The 19,888-nt window shown below is 37.8% G+C and overlaps 1 protein-coding gene across 6 annotated transcripts in view; it reads left to right on the forward strand.

Annotated features, from left to right (window-relative positions):
• Window positions 1–19,888, forward strand: part of ITSN1 (intersectin 1) — a 221,887-nt gene that overhangs the window by 117,495 nt on the left and 84,504 nt on the right. For all 6 annotated transcript variants that reach the window (XM_058732474.1, XM_058732476.1, XM_058732477.1 and 3 more), the window contains exons 15-17: window positions 6,125–6,212; window positions 6,351–6,490; window positions 18,391–18,518. In XM_058732474.1, the coding sequence (XP_058588457.1) occupies window positions 6,125–6,212; window positions 6,351–6,490; window positions 18,391–18,518 (356 nt within the window). The remainder of the gene's footprint in view (window positions 1–6,124; window positions 6,213–6,350; window positions 6,491–18,390; window positions 18,519–19,888) is intronic.

A 19,888-nucleotide genomic window follows, 5' to 3' on the forward strand; every position in this document is an offset into this window, starting at 1 on the left:
AACCTGCTTAAGATTCTCTTTCTCTCTCTCCCTCTCTCCTTCCCCCCTCCACCCCTCTCCCCCACTCACACTCTCTCAATAAAAATACAATAATACAATACAACAAAAATTATTTTATTTTATTTTATTTCAAGTAATCGCTACACCCAAGGTGGGGCTTGAACTCAAAACCCCAGGATCAAGAGTCGTACATTCCACCGACTGAGCCAGCCAGGCGCCTGCAAGGGCAGTTTTTTAAATTAGGTGGTCAGGACAGGCTTCCCTGTAAGGGTCCATTTGAGCAAAGACTTGAAAGAGAGAAGCAGTTAAGCTGTGTGGCTTTCTGGCAGAACGAGCTGTAGGTACGGAGACAGCAGTGTGAGAGCTGTGAGGCTATAGCCTGTGTTTGGGATGTGCTTACAGCAAGGAGGCCGCTGTGGTTGGAGCAGGCAGGGACTGGATCACCTGGGACATGTAGTTCACTCATGAGACTTTGACTTTACCATGATCATCACAATAAGGGAGTGCGGCTCAGTATTTTAACGGGAGTATGAGAGAGAATTATACTGAATAGTTGGGGACATAATGGAATGCTATCAACAGTTCTGCTTCCGTTTATTAGGTATCCAGAGTTGACCACCAAGTTGCCATAATATCACCTGGTTTGGTTTCACTTGTTGAACTGGGGGCAGGGGATGTCAAATTCATGTAGATGCTGTTCTGCTTGTGATCATGAAAGATGATCATTTTTGAGGTTTGTGACTTTCCTCAGCCTGATGATTTGAGATTTATCCATACTTGTGAGCAGATCAGTAGGTTGTTCGTTTTCATCCCTAAGTAGTATTTCCTGTTGATTGACATTTGGGTTCTTTCCAGTTTGGAACTTTTATGCATAAAACTGCAATGGGTATTTATTTGCAAGTCTTGATGTGGAAATATGTTTTATTTCTCTTACTTGTGTATCAGCTTTTAGGAATGGAATTACCGTGTTATATAAATATAGGCTAACCCTACGGAAGACCGTCAGACTGTTTCCAGGGTGGTTGTACCATTTTACTTTCAACATTTTACACTTTACATGTGTGAGTGCTTCAGTAGTGTCTCATCCTGGCCAACACTCGCTCTGTCATTATTTGTAATGAATATTTCTGATGGATGTGTCACAGTATCTCATGTGGCTTTAATTTGCGTATCCCTGAAAGCTAGTGGTGTTGGGCCTCACTTCATACGTGTATTGGTATGTGTCTTCTTGTGTGTGTCTTTTGTGAACAGATCTTTTGCCCATTTTTTGTTGGGTTATTTACCTTACTGTGGAACTGTAAAGAGTTCTTTATAGATTTTTGTATCAAGTCCTTTGTCAGATATCTTTACCTTCCCTGTAGCTTCCATTTTTGTAATGGTGTTTTTTGAGAAGTTTTAAGTTGTCGGGAAGTTCAGTTTATTAATTTTTTCTTTTATGGTTTACGTTTTTTTGTGTTCTAAGAAATCTTTGGCCATCCCAAGGTTGCAGACATTTTCTCTTAACGTTTTCTTCCAGGACTTTTACAGTTTTCTCTTTTATGTTTAAATCTGTAATCCATTTCACATTGATTTTTATGAAAGTGTAAAGTAAGGGGTGAGGTTCATCTTTTTTTTTTCCATACCAATACCCAATTGTTGTAGCAACATTTATAGAAAACACTGTCCTTTTCCCTTATTGAATTACCTTGGTTGTTGAAAATCAATTAATGTGACATCTTCAGTAGTATTCTTTTTTCAAATTATTTTGGCTATTTTACATCCTTTACATTTCCACGTAAGTGTTAGAATTTGCTTGTCAGTTTTTACAAAAGATACTTAGAATTTTGATTGGTGTTTCATTGAATTTATAGATCAATTTGGGAAGAATTGATATCTTAACAATATTGAGTCTTATGCTATATTTCTCGATTTTATTCAGGTTATATTATAGTTTTCAATGTATACGTTTTGTGTATATTTCACAAAGTTTATCCCTGTTTTGTGGTTTTTTGACTCTGTTGTATATTGCATATTTTTACTTCAGTTTCCAATTGATGCCAGTATATAGAGACAGAATTTTTATGTGTCAACCTTATATCTACAATATTGCTTAACTCATTTTCGGCTTCCTTAGAGTTCCTATGTATAAAATATATGGTCTGTGAATAGAGACAGCTTTATTGCTTCCTTTCTAACCTATGTACTTTTTATTTCTTCATCTTAACTGCACTGATCACAGCCTCTAGTACTATGTTAAATAGAAGTGGTGAGAGTCTCCATCTTAAGGGGAAAGCATTCAATTTCTGACTATTAAGTATGATGTTAACTATAGGTGTTTTTGTTAGACTCCCTTTATCAAGTTGAGGGACTTCCTTCCTGTTCCTTTTTTGCTGAGAGTTTTAGTCATGAATGGGTGTTGAGTTGGCTCATAACTTTTTTTTTCTGCATCTACTGAGATGTTCACATGTTTTTTCTCCTTTATTTTGTTCATATGGTGATTTATGTTGATTTAAATTTGAATGTTAAACCAACCTTCTATTCCTGAGATAAAACCATATTTGGTCATGGTGTATTGTCATTTAAAAAAATAATTTAACTCGATTCAGTTTGCTATTACTATCTTTCACTTAAGTTCATGAAAGATATTGGTTTATAGTTTTCTTGTAATATCCTTACCTAGTTTTGTTATCAGGGTAATAAATGAGAAAATAGTTGGAGAGTATTCTTTCCTCTATTTTCTAAAAAAGTTTGTGTTGAAATGGTGTCTTTTCTTTAAGTTTTTCATTCATCAGTGAAATAAATCATCTGGGCCTGGAGTCCCTTTCTTTCTTTCTTTCTTTCTTTCTTTCTTTCTTTCTTTCTTTCTTTCTTTCTTTCTTTCTTTCTTTCTTTTGACTTTTATTTTAGAAAGAGAGAGCTGGGGAGGGGGCAGAGGGAGAGAGAGAATCTCAGGCAGGCTCCACACTCAGCAAAGGGCCCAACTTGGGACTCTATCCCAGGACCCTGGGATCATGACCTGAGCCAAAATCATGAGTTGAACACTCAACTGACTGAGCCAACCAGGCGCCCCTTGTGGTAGGACTTTTAATTGCAAAATGTATTTAATAAATATAGGGGTATTTACATTTTCTGTTTCATCTTGAGTCTAATGATTTGTATCTTTCAGTGATTTTTTTCGTTTCATCCAAGTTGTCAAATTCATTTGTATAAAGTTGTTTTATAATATTTTCTTATTCTTTGCAAGTCTGTAGTATCTATAGTGATGTCACTTCTTTCGTTCCTGATCATGGGAATTTGTATCTTCTCTACCCCTTCCGATTTTTCCTTTTTCCCTTTCTTTCCTTTCTCATCCTCCTCTTCTCCATCAATCTAACTAGAAGTTTATTGGTTTCATTGATTTTTTTTGAAATAAGCTTTTGGTTGTGTTGATTTTTCTTTATGGTTTATCTGTTTTCTGTTTCATTTACTTATACTCTTTATTATTTCCTTCCACCTACTTATTTTGGCTATAATTTCCTTTTTTTCTAGCTTCATAAAAAGGAAGCTTAGATTACTGAACTTGAACCTTTTTTCATTTTTGATATAAACATTTTAAGGTATAAATTTCCTTCTAAGCATTATCATAGCCATATTTCACAAATTTTTAATGTGTTTTCATATTCATTCAATTCAAAAGCCTTTTTATTTCCTTGGTAATTTCTTCTTTATTTAGGATTATGCTGTTTAGTTTCCAGATATTTGGATTGTTTCCCATATATTGTACTGATTTCTGATTTATTTATATTATAAACTGTGAACATAGTATGTATAATTTCAATTCTTTTTAATCTTTTTGAGTTTACTGTGACTTATTTTATGACTCAGCATATGATCTATGTTGGTGATTTATGTGCAGTTGTAAAGAATGTGCACTCTGTTGTAGTTGGGTGGAGTGTCCCATAAACGTCAACCAGAGCAAATTGATTCATGGTGTTTTTTGTGTTTTCTCTGTCCTTACTGATTTTGTGACGTCTTCCAGCTGTTGCAAGAAGGGTGTTGAAAGCTCTAGCATTATAAATTTTTCCATTTTCTTCCCAGTTCTGTCAGTTATTTTTTCATGTACTATGAAGTCCTAATCGATTTGAGATATTAGGATATGACCTACAATGTAAATAGTTATCAGATGTTCACTGCTAGAAGTTGTTTGAACATATCAAAAAATGCATGTACCTTTTAAAAGTATATACTTCTATATGGTAACTTTTTTTTATATATGTCTTTCATTAACTGTGAGAAGTTTCATAAAATATTCTTTTGGAAAATTTAGGAGTGAAGGCCATGTGTTTATTATCTCACCGAATGCTCTGTGACCAAACACATTTTTATTATTGAAGTTTGACACTTAGTATGTTCACTTATTGATAATAAAATACAAATCAGGGTTCCTGAAAAAGTAGTGAAGTGGAAAATAACACATGGTTTGAAGTAGGCCTTGTATATCACAGGTTATGAGATGTTGGTTCCCTTTCCTTACCGGAAATTAGCAAATATTTGCTATGTAGCTGAGTCAGGTGGCCCTTCATATTAGTTTGACTTATTTCAGAAACTTAGGTTGGCATTTAAAAGTGATGTTGATATAAGTAAAATAGTCTCTGATCCGAGCTAGGCTTTATCTTGATGCATCATTGTTTATCTTGGTTCAGGAAAGAAACTTTGGGATTGGGTGAAGTAAAGGGCCTTTCCTCAGTTGAGGGAGGAGAATAGGAGAAACTCAGTTGGCTGGCCCTTTCTGGGGAAACAGTCTGAATTGTATATTCTTTTTTGTCCAGATTTGGGGAAAGGGATATGGATTATTCATATGAGAAGATGCTTCCAGATCCTCTCTGTTGAGCTAAATCTCTCTACTATTCAGACTTGGAGCACACAGAAATTTATTGTATATAAGCCAGTCTGTGTCTAAGGATGGTTGTTCCAAAAAGACTGCTCCTTAGCCTGTGATGAAGATTTTCAATTAAGGCATTTTTATTTTTTGATACCAAAATTCAATGCAAAGAGATTTTATTTTCAAGTTTTCATTTAAATTCCAGTTAGTTAACATATAGTGTAATGTTAGTTTCAGATGTAGAATTTAGTCATTCATCACTTACAACACCCAGTGCTCAAGGTAAAAATGAACATCAACTATTTGTTATTCTGTGCTGGAAAGGCTGTCATTTACTGAAATGTGTAGAAACGACATAGGATAATTTCAGTTGAAAAGCAACTCCAGTGCTTAATGGGTCATCCACAAAAACTCAAATGGCCCTTTGAGTGGGTTAGCTTTTTTCTTATATCAGTTAAAAAATAGTTGGTTAGGGGCGCCTGGGTGGCGCAGTCGGTTAAGCGTCCGACTTCAGCCAGGTCACGATCTCGCGGTCCGTGAGTTCGAGCCCCGCGTCAGGCTCTGGGCTGATGGCTCAGAGCCTGGAGCCTGTTTCCGATTCTGTGTCTCCCTCTCTCTCTGCCCCTCCCCCGTTCATGCTCTGTCTCTCTCTGTCCCAAAAATAAAAAAAAAAAAAAAAAAAAAAAATAGTTGGTTCAAGACTTTCGTGTACCTGTTTAAAATTGTAGGTCCATCCTCAGTGGTTGGAAAACATATATGGCAGCCAAGATTCTGTTGTTAGGAATCTCATTTTGATGTGTGTTTCCATCTTCAGGTGTATGGTAAACCTCACTTCAGCCCTGTGAAATATCCAAGTTCAGAATAGAGTCGTTCCTGTTCAAACCACTGAGTCAGTTTACAAACAAGGTCCCTGTATTTACATTTGATCCCAGTGCAAGGGAGAGATCATTCCTTTCAGTTTTCTCTGCTGAGTTGTACTTAGAGTACTTTTTTTTTTCAAGCTTATAAATAGACAGTAAGTCAACAAAAATTTAAGAAATGTCAAGAGAGCCATAACTGTCTTAGCTTTATTTTAGTGAAAAGCATTTGGCAAATAGTTAATTGCTTGGCAAGAAAGCAGGCGCTGCCCTGACTGATTAGATGCAGTTTCAACATACAGGATTTGGGGATGAGATTAGATGAATCTTTGAGGGATGAGAAAACAGAGTTCTGTCTGCTTGGCCAGAACATAGGTTTCGTAGGTTTCCTTGTCATTTCATTGTTGTTTTCCTCCTTCTCTCCTAGGAGGCTCAGCAAATGCTTGGAAGACTTATTCCAGAGAAACAGATACTCAATGACCAATTAAAACAAGTTCAGCAAAACAGTTTACACAGTAGGTGTTTTCTTTTTCAAATTGGCCTTTATCCTTTCCTAATGGTAAGAATTTCCTCCAGTGTAATGAGACCATTTAAAACGCGTTTTCCTCACTGCCAGTTTGCTTTTCTTACCTTGCCATGTTTTTCTAAAATAGGAGATTCACTTCTGACACTCAAAAGAGCGTTAGAAGCAAAAGAAGTGGCTCGTCAGCAGCTCCGAGACCAACTGGATGAAGTTGAGAAAGAAACCAGGTCAAAACTACAGGAGATTGATATTTTCAATAATCAGCTGAAGGTAACTATCCATTGTGTTCCTACATCTACGTCCTACCCTTTAATTTTCCTACCTGGCCAGATGATTAGTTGATATTTAATCCCAGGTAGAAAAATTTACTATGCTGGTTTGTCCGCCTTCCTGAAAGCTTTCATACTTATCCTGCAATCTGAATTGGACTTGTCTCTTTAACATATAAAGATGAATTTGGTGTTTGTAAATGAAAGCTGAGGGAGGGGCCCCCACATGACACCTGTCTTCAACCTGAATTACATTTTTATACATCTCCGTCCTTTTGTCTGTTGCTCACTACATCAAGTCGGAGTCCAGAAGCTAGGCTCCAAAAGGGTCTGTCTTTTGTTCTTTGAAGACGACCAGAAAGGGATTGTTTTCCCTTTGAAAACTACGAATTGTTCTGCCACTTCTTACCTTCAAGATTGTCCTTGAATGGGAGTCTTTGTTTTGTTACCTCACGTTTTAAAGTGTTATTATTTGATGGAGTAAAATGGCTTTTGCCCCTGTGGCAGAAGTGGTAGTGGTTTTGTCACGTTGACATCATAGAATTTAGGAAAATGCCAAAGCGCTTAAGGAATGTAAAAGTGGTTATGACAGCCTACTTGTGATTGGTGCCTTTGATTTAACTTCAGTTTTATCATCTTAAGACTGTTAACTTTTACAAGGAAACCAGAGTGCAAAGCAGTTAATTTCCTACCAACAATGAGCATATACTGTAGATTTAAGTAAATACTGGAATTTTTAGTCAATTATGTTCTCATAATAAATGGACCATACTTTCCATTTTCATTTCCCATCTCAAAATCCTTTATACTTAATTCTGATTTTGCTTTTGGCACTAGGAAAAAGTAAAACTCCTTTATTATTAAAAAGAGGGGAAAAAACCAGGAAGACTATTTAAGATTTTAGTTGGCCTTTGGAATGAGATTCTAAGCCATATTGTTCAGACATCTGAGTCTGAGGTATTTGCGTCTCCCCCTCACCCCCGCCTCCCCAGAGTAATAGGTAATGAACTTTTCTCAACCAACTGAGTGTTTTTCTTTGCTTTGATTCTTACACAGAATATGTACTTGTGTGTGGGGGTCTATATGTATGTTCCATACTTGTACGTATGTAAGTACTGGGAGTAGAGCTGTAAGTTCTCCCTCTCTAGAATAAGCCCAATAAAAATGCTCACATTAACTCTCACTGTAACTTGTCACTATTTCAAGCAAAAAGAATATGATTACAGTGCTTTTTAATAGTTCTTAGAATATAAACTGTTAAATATTCAGGTATCTTCTGAACCCCAGGCAGTAGTCCAGATTTCTGCCTTGATCTTAGGATTCCTTTCTCTAGAAATTGGACTCCCAAAACAAAGTTCATGTATTAGAGGATGACCCTGCAGTGGATGATTTTTTCCCAAATGCCGAGTCTATTTATGGATCATTTTGGCCATTGAATTGCTGTTGCCATCACTGAGTCCCTGTTACTGTGTTTGATTGATGCTGCCTTTACTGTTAGAGTTGCTGATACAAAGTCTAACTTTAGCCCTTTATCCCATTTTATTCCTTTTCCCAAATATACTCATTTTTAAAATAAGAACATTTCTTTCTGTCTTCATTTTTATTTTGGTTTTCCATTATTAACTTTAGTGTAGAGAGTAAAAAAATTACAGGCCAGTATAGCTTTACTGTTTTATTTAACAACTGATTTGGAGATCTCGACAAACATGTTTTATTGCCTTACGGTTATTATTTCTAGTATTCCTCTCATGCCTGGTGAAACCACAACAGAAACAGTTAAATCGAACAATCAAAAGATTTATAATTTGATTGAGACAACTCCAGAGGCAGATTTAAGACTTCATCTCTTGAGTATCTCCTGCCTACTTTTCTTTGTTGTAGTCACATTGGAAAATATGAAGCATTTTTTTCCCTGACTTTAGAGCATGTATTCTTTAGTAACTATAACTCTTGTATGATGAGATGGACCAGGAGAGCCAGCATTCGGACCCCTGGGGTTTCCTCAGTGCCTGTCTTAATGCAGTGGTGCCTTTACAGCATTCACACTAATGATGCAAAAATTACTTTGGTCTTGCTGGGAGTGAAACCTTGGCGATTGTCCAGTCATTTCATACACCTTATCTAGTTGGTGTGAACTCGCTATATCCGAAACCTCCTCCCCCCAAAAGGAAACCAGCTGGAAAGTGTAGAAGAGAAATGAGGACTTAGCAGTTTTATTTCATATTCATGTAGATTGTTCCCCTAGGAGAAGAGTGTAATTCACTCATTATCAGCTAGTATAGTGACACTGGAGAGGTCCCTCACAGCATGCAGCATTTTAAAATTAGGAGACAGAACATTAAACCTGTATTCAATGGCTGGCTCCATGAATGAGTATTCTATTTAACAAAAACCAATTTCCGTATTTCTTTGGTAAACAACTACTTGTAATAAGTCATCTGCTTCTTTTGGTGCACACTCAAAGTTCTGTCTAGTCCCATAGTTACAAGGTCAAGTAGGGAATCATAGCACCCTGCTTTAGCCCAGATTCTGGGTTAAAGACAGTGATCGGGACGTCTTAAATGTATTTAGGTTCTTGAATGTAGAAGAGTTTAGAGAGTAAGTATGTTTTATCATTTTCTCCTTTTTTTGTTTTTTGTTTTTTGTTTTTAAACATACAATCTGACTTTGTCCTTTCTACCAGGTGGCTAGTTCAGATGCATTCTTCTTTTAAGAGTCTCTCCTTTCTCTTTACCTCAGGAAGAATTACACTCCTGCTTCCTCACCCAAGACCTATTAACTAGTGATGGAAATTCTCAAGTCATTCATTAAAGAGGAAAAGAATTACTTTTGCAGTCAGGTTAACAGGTGTATGTTTCATATAGGTAGCAACGTATTGAGAATATAAAGCATATTTACAATTACAGTCGTGTTTTAAACAGCTCCAGATTCAGGGATATGAAGCATTTCCCTCTGGAAGTCTCCAGAGTCTTCTTACCTGGTCTCATAGAAATTGAGGGCTCATTCTTTCCTTTCAGGAAGGGTTATTTTTCCATATATTTTAATAGACATTTACCTAATAGAGGTGATATTTATGTGTTCCAAAAATAATCCCAGGGCATAACTGTCTTTCTTTTTCTAATTTATCACCCCAAACCAAGAATTACTTGAAAAAAGAAGCATAAGAATCTTAATATAGCAAATATACTTTGCTTTTTTAAGGCCAAAGGAAAGACCTGGGTGGGGGGTGGGTAGAAATGATAGCACACTGAGATAATGACTCTTTGTGCTAGAAATCCCGATTGGCAGCCTTTATATTTATGCTGTCTTTTATATGGAGAGTAAATTTTAGCTTTTTGATGATCAAATGAAATACTTGACCAGTGATTCAATCATGAATAGTTGATGTTGCTAGCGGGAATTAATACTTCTTAAAGTAATTTTAATTCAGTGGGTCAAATTTGTTTTACCATACTTTTCTGCTTTTAAAATGTACTCCGTACGCAGCAACTATTTTCTCACGCTAAGAAATCAGTAGGCCTCTCATATTTGTGTTCTTGAAACATCAGTTTAAAATTATTATCTATGACTTTCTCTTTTTACTTCATTTTACTGGAAAGTCAAAGGTCTCAACATGTTTGGAAGAATCCAGGTGCCTCAAGGGCACATAGAGACATTCTGATCATTGTTTTTCTTATATACAATGCCTTGCCCGTAGGTATAAAATTATGGTTCTAGCAAGGGTCAAGTAACATTACGGATAGGGACTTTTCAGATAGAAGCACTTGACTTCCCCTTGCCCTTGGCATTGTTAATAGTTACTGTAACAGTTTTCCTTGGTGCCGACAGCCCAGTATTCCATATTTTCAGGTCATAACTATGAGACAGGGCAGTAACATAATGTATATAGCCTTTAGCTTTCAAGGCTTCAAGTGTATGGCAAATAAGAGAATCCAACACTCAGAGAGGCTAGACGTTGTGTTTCACACTGAGAAGTTCGAGTCCTTGTTGGTTCCCGTCTAGACACTGTATGCTAGACAAGTCCTAACGTGAGTGGCATTTACACTGGAGCATTTCCTTTTTCCCGTCAGTGGCAATGGAGGAGGAAGTGTTGCAGTGCCTGGAAGTTTTCCTGAGCTGCATCATCCACTTAGACTCTTTTCTAAAGGTCTCTGTGCCCTACTCAGGCAATGCTCCTCCTCCTTAGACTGATCGTGAGGAACCACCTCTATCTCTGTGCTTCCGTCTCCCCCACGTAGATGAGTGCTCGGTGTCTAAGACACGGCTTACCATGAAGTGCTAAACGTTCTCTGTAAAATTAGTTATTATAAATCGTGGAGGATGGGTGAATCTTTCCTCTTGACAGACTGTGTGTGTGACGGTGGAAGCTCTGAACTATAAGCTGGATAAAGTACCGTGTACTGTAGTCTTGTCTTTATGACAAGTATTTTAGATCATTGAATTTGCCGCTTGGCTGCACAACGTTGAAAGACAACACTCAATCATGATTTGGGTCTATGTGCCTGTTTCCATCATATGGGAGACAGTATTATAGTCAGTAATACTATTCTAAAAGTGGACATTTTATTTCTTTTCAAAATTGATTATTTAGGACTAATTCAGAATTCAGAATTATATTTTTTAATATACTTGGGAAATCAGGCTTCTTAAACTACTCAAGAGGCCATTAAAGGTATAAATTCTGCCCATACGACACCTGTCCTAGAAGTTGCTCCTAAGAACTGAATTGATGTGGAAATGAGAATGCCACTTACAGTAAATAAGGTTTTTGGCTTAACTGAGGCTTTTATGCTCTTGGTTTCAGACACTTGCTTTCATGGCAGGCTCATTCATTATGAAGGCGGTGAAAGGCAAAATGTTTAGCAGCCAGGGGAAAAAAGACAAGAGCTGGAGAACGAACTGCAGAACAGAATGAGAAGTCAGGAAAAAAATGCACATGAAGGGAAACAATGAAGGAAAGAAAAAGATCCAGAAAGAGGAAATACAGAGACAGCAAGAGAAATGAATATAAATTCAAATAAAATAACAACATTGCCTTCTCATATTAGTAGAACAATGTTTGGCTGTTTCATAGTTTACTACCTTACCTTATTCAAGATTAAATATTATTTTTACCTGTATGATCCTTTTGAAAAGACCTGTTCTGCACAGAAGTAATAAAACTCTCTCTCATCTAATGTACTTGTGTTTCTGGCAACTTTATGTTAGAGTCCTTGAATATGGAAAAATGATTAGAACATGCCAAAGACTCAAAATAATGAACAGGTATTGTATATACCAGATCCTATGCCGTACCCATAGGTTTGCTTGGTTGGTTGAGGTTTTTTTATAGTGTGGGTTTTTCTTCTGCGGTTTTAAAAACATTTAACAAAAGGTGATTTGGGAAAGAGAAAAAAAGCAGAATTCAATCTTCGGGAAAAACATATCTTTTTAAAAAAATTCTCGTTTAGCCAGTCTTTGACCGTTTTATCCCTTAGAATAACATTTATTTATTTATTTGTTTGTTTGTTTGTTTCTTTTTGAGAAAGAGAGAGAGAGGCGCAAGCAGGGGAGGGGCAGAGAGAGAGTGGGGACAGAGGTTCTGAAGCAGGTTGCTGACAGCAGGGAACCCAGTGAGGGGCTCAAGATCACCACCTGAGCCGAAATAGAAGTTGGACGCTCAACCGACTGAGCTACCCAGGCGCCCCTAGAATAACATGCATTTAAAACAATGGGATATTGCTTTATTAAATTAAGCTGAGACATTTTGGGAAAACTTAGATTTTCAGGACAAAATGGAAGACGTGGGTGAAGATCCTTAATTAGCTGTAACTACAGAGAGGGCAGGATTTTCTAGCTCGTCTCCCCTCTTCTGTCCACCTGTCTCCTCACCCCTTCACACACGCACACACGGCCCCTGTGCATTCCTCTTTGGCTCTCCTGTCGCACTTACGATAGGCTGACTACCAGTTGTGCCACAAGGAACCAAAATTCCTATTTGGTTGAACAGTGACCTCAGGTTCAGAATAATACTTAAATGTGTCTTTAAACATTAATATAGCCCTTCTGGGAATTTAAATAACCGACTGATGTGTTTTTTAATATTCCTCCCATTTTAATGCATCAAGAGTGAATACATTTTATAATTTAGTGATGACTGGAGTAATAGTGTACTTTGATTTAGGTACAGCGTCTGTGTTTTGAAATACTTACTTTTCTGGTTTCTCCACACAGGTACAATTTCCCCTGTCCTAACTGGGTTTGTTGATTGGCTTTCTTTTTCTTTTTTTTTTTCTTTTTCTTCCTCTTTTTCTTTTTTCTTTTTCTTTTTCTTTTTCTTCTTCTTTCTCTTTTTTCTTTTTCTTTTTCTTTTTCTTCTTCTTTCTCTTTTTCTTTTTCTTTTCTTTTCTTTTCTTTCCTTTTTTCTTTTCTTCTTGTTGATCTGCTTTCTTTAATGCCCTTCAGTTTCACAACCACGTAATTAACATAAGTTACTGTATCTTAAAACTCAGAAGGCTTTTTAAAAAATCTGATATTGTGTGCTACAATAAAGTGACATTTGTTTATATGAAAGCACTTCTACTGTTGACACTCTGTATGTTTTAGGTTGAGACAAAACAAACACCTGAAAATGTTTGATGCTGGCGTCTAGATCAATTTCCTGTGAGGTCAATTTCGTATTAATAGAATGAAGATTTTTCTAAACATAAGAGACGCGTCGTAAACAGTTCTGTTTGGGTTTAAAATGTTGAGTTCATGAATTTCAAGTAGTTCAGGTGTGTTTGTTTTGTCTCACTTTGCCATGAGACAGCCTCAGGAAAAAGCCAGAAGCAGAGTAATCCTTCAGAAAAGTTAAATGACCAAATTAGCAGTAAATTTCCATTAACTACTAGCCTTTTCAGGCCTCCACTGCTACTTAATTCTTCTGTCTCTTCACAAGCATTTAAGTAAAGTAATGTTTATGAAAAGGAATCCCATACAAGTTGTTCAGGTGGATACTTGCCTCTATTTCAATTAATACCACTTCATGTAATGCACCTGTTTTTGAGTGTCTGTAAGTACAAATGAAGGAGAAACAGTCACAGTTTTTAAAAGCAAGTGATTCTGTGCCCCTTTCATAACAGAACAACTGTCGTTAGTAGACTTGAAAGGGAGCCGTGTTTCTCAGGATCTTCTTGAGTATTCAATTTGTCAAGCATATTGCTTTTGAAATGCTTTGGCTGTGTGCCATAGGATGTCCAAAGATGTTTTATGGTACAAATATCTTAATTCTTGAGGGGAAATAAGTGATTTTTTCCCCCTGAGTTGAAGAAAGTTAAAAGCAAGCTTATTTTCTATCTATCCTTGCTGATACATAACAGAATCTTTATTTGCCAATAATCTTCTTGTTGTGGTTCATAATCTGTGTTTGATCAAAGACCCCTTTCAGAATCAATGAAAGCTATGAGCTTTCTCTATAAGAAAAATGCCCATAGCCCAGTTTGCGTGCTATTTTATAGTGTTCCCAGAGCCCAAGCTTGTTCATAAACCCTGGTGAAGAAACTTTGTTACGTCTGAGAATTCTATGGATATTACTGGTGATAAAAATCTTACCATTTTAATTTATATACACTACGTATCTTACAGTTTTCTTTTTCTTTTTTTAAAATGTTTATTTCTGAGAGAGAGAGTGCATGACGAGTGGGGGAGAGGTAGAGAGAGTCCCAAGCAGGCTCTGCACTGTCAGCACAGAGTCTGACACAGGGCTTGATCCCACGAACCATGAGATCATGACCTGAGCTGAAATCAAGAGTCGGGTTGTTCAACCGACTGAGCCACCCAGGAACCCCCCATAGTTTTATTTTTCTTATATATTTGTAACACATAGCTACAACTTCTTCAGTGCATGTTTAATTATTTCTTCTTTATTAAGAAAGCCATTATACTATATTAGCAGATAATATCAAGTTACTATGCCCTATACCTATGTAAAACATCTCATACCCTTGAATAGACTTACAGAAGAAAAATCAATAAAGTTGTATACTCAATACCATATTGCTAGATGAATACCCAGCTAATAAAATGTGACTGTAGGGTTATTGATTTTAGGAAAAAATAATTTTAGTAAGAGCCACAAGTGAGAGAATGAATTTTGATTTTCAGTAATCCCTCATTTGTTCTTTTTAAATCTTAGTTATAATATAGAGAAGTAACTGTGACAGTTAATAGGATTTGCAGGGTCACTTTGATGAGGTTGACCACCAGGAAAAGTGGTCAATAACACAGTCAATAACTGATTACACTTGAGTTTCTTAAATAGAACTATTGAGAGGGAATAACAGAACAGTGCAACCCTCTGTCTCCCAGGTGAAGGGACTCTGCTCCACAAGGCCCTTGTCATGCACAGAAAGGCAAGTCATTAACTCCTCTTCCATACATATTCATTCATCCTATAGATTGCCTTCCTAGAAGTTCAACTTAAAAAAGTTGCTGGGGTTCCTGGGTGGCTCAGTCAGATAAGCATCCGACTTCAGCTCAGGGCATTATCTCGCAGTTTGTGAGTTCGGCGGTTTGTGAGTTCGAGCCCTGCCGTCGGGCTCTGTGCTGACAGCTCAGAGCCTAGAGCCTGCTTCAGATTCTGTGTCTCCCTCTCTCTCTGCCCCTCCCCTGCTAGTACTCTGTCTTTCTCTCTCTCTCAAAAATAAACATTAAAAAAATTAAAATTAAAAAAAGTTACCATGCTTAGGAATCATGAATTTTCTGCTTCGTCTTGGTTCATGGCATCTTAATCTCCCAAGTCCAAGGAAAGAGGGAAAGACCCGGAATACCTTCCTGTTGGAAGCATCTTGATTTTCTTACTGTTGTGTACACAGCAGTGTTTGAAGAAGATGAAGGAGACAATAGAAAACTGTTGGCAGTCCTCAAATCTGGATCCCGAGATGCCACAGCCTTGTTATCTTATTTGACATCTGCTATTGTACGGCTCCTGCAAGTTCTTTTTCCTTGGAGGTCCTTGAAACCTGCAACTCACTTATACGGCTCAGAGATAGGTTCAGCCCATCCTGCGATGCTGCTATACTCAAAAACAACTTTGCTTTGAAAATTCTAAAATACCTTCCTTCATGTATATTTGAAACATCCAAAAATTGTTTTGTGTAGATTCTTTAAATTCATTTCCTCTTGGTTTTTATTTTATTGTGCCCACTTTACTTCCATCTATCTTTACTTTGTATCTGGTAATGACCTGAGCCCATCTCGGTAATGACCGAGAATTGGATGCTCAACCAACTGAGCCACCCAGGCATCCCTATTCCTTTGTATTTAATTTCAGTTCAGTTGTTTTGCTTACTAATTACACCTTTTTGATTTATTCCTGTAGTAAAAATAAAGCCCCAAATAAGGGACACTGAAATAGATAAGGACTAATTTTATATGTGATCAACAGTGTCTAAGAATTTAACAGATTTTGGGGCGCCTGGGTGGCGCAGTCGGTTAAGCGTCCGACTTCAGCCAGGTCACGATCTCGCAGTCCGTGAGTTCGAGCCCCGCGTCAGGCTCTGGGCTGATGGCTCGGAGCCTGGAGCCTGTTTCCGATTCTGTGTCTCCCTCTCTCTCTGCCCCTCCCCCGTTCATGCTCTGTCTCTCTCTGTCCCAAAAATAAATAAAAAACGTTGAAAAAAAAAAAATTAAAAAAAAAAAAAAAAAAAAGAATTTAACAGATTTTAAAGCAAAAAGAATACCTAAGGGCCATCCACTCTGATTCAGCTGTGGGCCCATGTCAGGGACCTGGGATTAGAATCCAAGTTTCTGTTTCTCCAGTTCAGTACTTTTTGATTATTGTCTATTGCCATCAATTATTCTTTCTGAACCTATTTAAGAATGTTACGCAATCGAATTTGACATTTTAAAATAAACACAATTCTTTTTCAGTCACTTTTTACCCTTCCTTCTAAAGGGTCTCAGCCATTGGGCTAATAATAGAGTAGTAGGCCGTTGCTATCTGCACAGGGCCTAACTTTTGGGTCCCTCTCTTAGGACATTGAGACATTGATTTAATATCACGCCATTGCAGTTTTCCTTTTCACATAGAGATACTAACTTGAACCAAGGATACAGATTACTCTAACAGCAGGAAGTGGACTGTTTTTTCCATTTGTCTCTAAAATATCAAACCCAAGTCACGTGCCCAAGGCCGCTGCCATAGAGGATATGGTTCACCAGTTTGTGCCTCACCAAGTTGCTTCTTTCTGTCACCTCCTGCCTAGATATTCCCAGTCGCATCTGCTGGACTCCACACTGAAATCCCTTCCTTCATCCCCATCTTTCCAGTGCCCCCAGCACTGTACCCCCTCAGAACCGCCTCCCCCTAACCTCCTGATCTGCAAAAACTTTTTCTTGTATCTCACTGATCTCTTTTAGGACCTCTCAAAGTCACTTTTGATTTGTAAAACACTTGTCCATGCGTTCTAACGTTATTCTGAGGACAGTCTAGCTAGCAGGAAAAGTTTAGCGTAACCCTTAGGACTTTTCTCTAGGAATAAGTCCATTTAAACACTGATCTTCTACAGACAGTGCTCTGCCTTCAATCAGTCTCTGAATGAATCTAAAGGTAGGAATTTAAGGCAGGAAGAAACCTACCCATTTGGACTTAACCAGTGACCAAGATGAAGAAGACCAGGCAGACCTTAGTTAGTTCTTGTATCTCACCAAAAAGTCCCTGGGGCTCCCCGCTTGGGGGACTAGCCCTAGTTACCCAGACCAAGAAGTCAACTGGAAATGCACCCTTGGCCCTACAGGGCACTGACTTATCTGATTTATTGTTGACACAAGCAAGAAGAGTCTCAGTAACAGAATCTATTAGTGACCACTGGGTTCCTATGGAATTGAGGGTTCCCCCTCAACAGGCATTTCTTTATTCTTCACACTTCTGCGTGTTTTGCCTTCTGACTTGAGTACTTTAAGTGTCATAAAATGCATTGTATTTTCAGTAGTCTGCTGAGGAAATCCCTGTTGTTCCTGGGGGCTGATGTCAAATGAGGAGGTCAGGTCCAAGGTGGTGATAGTCACATTATTGCATTTATTTGCCACCTGACTGATGGGTTAGCCTGGGGCAGTTGATAACTTCACACTTGGACTTAGCAAGAGAAGATGCTTTGGAAGGGTGTGATTTGAAGGAAAACAGACCCTGGTGGGGACAGTCAAGGTTGTGGAGCAGAGGGACGTCCATTTGTTCTAAGACAGCATAGCATAGAAGGTGAGGTTTTAATAGAAGTGGGATGTAAAGAGGTGTGTGTATTTTTCAAGCCAGTAGAGGTTGGTGTTGATTTATTATCAGAAAGTACCTCAAAGTTTTACTAACGATGATCACCATACCTTAAAACAGGTTGGGTCCATTTCTATTGCCAAGGGTTTTTGTTTGTTTGTTTGTTTGTTTGTTTAATGTGTATTTATTTTGAGAGAGAGCTCACACATGCCCAAGCAGGGGAGGGGCTGAGAGAGAATCCCAAGCAGGCTCTGCAGCGTCAGCACAAAGCCCGATGTGGCGCTCGATCCCACAAACCGTAAGATCATGACCCGAAATCAAGAGTCAGATGCTTCACCGACTGAGCTACCCAGTTGCCCCTCTACTGCCGAGTCTTGAACAATGTAGCTTCTCTAATACCCTTCACTAGCAAGTTCCTTCTAAAGCATGTAATGGAAAATGGTGTAATGTCTTATGACTCACTAGAATATAAACTAGAACAGCTTTTGGAGATACTCATGTCAAAATGTAGAGTGATTTCAGTTTTCCAAATTAGCGCTTTTTTTTTTTTTTTTAATCTGAGATGTTAGTCTCCTGAATGTCTAGACTTCCCCACTATGAAATGTTGCATGCTAATAAATGGTGGAAATGTCGGTCACCTCATGTCATTACATGAACTGTTTCCTGGTTGTTTGCAGGAACTGAGAGAAATACATAATAAGCAACAACTCCAGAAACAAAAGTCCATAGAGGCCGAACGTCTGAAACAGAAGGAACAAGAGCGAAAGATCATAGAATTAGAAAAACAAAAAGAAGAAGCCCAAAGGTAAGTCTTCTCGTGGATTGTGTGGCCGTCGGGAAGAAATGTTGAGTATTTATTATTCTTTGCGGGGCTTTTGCAAGTATTTACTGACTTTGAAAGAGCCTTCAGTCTTTAGTGTGTGTGTGTGTGTGTGTGTGTGTGTGTGTGCGCGCGCGCGCACGCGCGCGCACACTCACAAGCACAAATACGTGTATATATAAATCTTTGCATATATAAGTACCCCCTGAAGTTTTTGGTGAGTTTCCAGAGCTCTCCCAAGCTACTACTATGTAGATAAATGGAATTATACAAGGAAATGAGGACACTTGGTATGCTCATTTGCATGCCAATGACCAAAATACGTTTCCAGTTCACAGCCTTTTTATAACAGTGGCTGTCCTGAGCGCTGGGTTTGAAATCAAAGCCCCTGAGTGGTCGCCACGCAGGCTTTCTCCAGCAGGACTGACCGCGTGCTACTCTTCTTTCTTCTTTTCTTCAACTGGAAATTAAACTTGAGTACAAAAGGAGAAAATTTGCTGCTGCTGAAGATACAGACACATTTTTTTGTTTGTTTTTGTTTGAATATTTGTGTTTGTGGTTTGTTATCATTACTTGTAACTTTCTATAGTAAGTTGTAGAAACATATTTGTTCACTTGCGGGGTGTCTGATTTTGTTACTGGACATTTGCATCTTAAATTTCAATTAATTTTTGACTCTAAGAAACAAAAATGACCAAGTATTTCAATGACACAGTATACGTTGTAAAAATTGGTTATTGAAATTAGAATAAAAAGATGAAGAAACATACGTTAGGCAAGTCATTGACCTTAGTGAGCTGAGCTCAGTTTAACTACCCAGAGGGTGCACACTTTGTTGTGGGTGTCTATAGTTCAGTTAACCCTTGAACAACAAGGAGGTTAGGGGCGCAGGCCCCTGCTCAGTTGGAAATCTGAGTATAACTTTTGACTCCGCCCAAAACTTAGCTACTAATAGCCTACTGTTGATTGGAAGGAAGCCTATAACTAACACATATTTTGTTGTGTTGTATATATTATATACTATGTTCTTACAATAAGGTAAGCCAGACAAATAAAATGTTAAAATCATAAGAAAGAGAAAATACATTTACAGCACTGTAGTGTGAAATATCCTCATTTAAGTGGACCCACATAGTTTACCAGTGGATAGGTGGGTAGGGTCTCTAAACAGTTTAGAGGATTGTTTTATGGTTTTCTTGGGGCTTGATTCAAGGATTCATTTCTTGGATGTGCTGATTAACTCCATCCTTTTCTTATCTTCAGAGTTGATAAGACGCTTTGATTATTCACATTAAACTGCACTAAACTTTCATATTTCTGCAGAGGAGAAAACAATGCAAAATATAATACAAAAA

Source organism: Neofelis nebulosa, chromosome 5 (genome assembly GCF_028018385.1).
Source record: "Neofelis nebulosa isolate mNeoNeb1 chromosome 5, mNeoNeb1.pri, whole genome shotgun sequence".
Taxonomy (NCBI): Eukaryota; Metazoa; Chordata; class Mammalia; order Carnivora; family Felidae; genus Neofelis; species Neofelis nebulosa.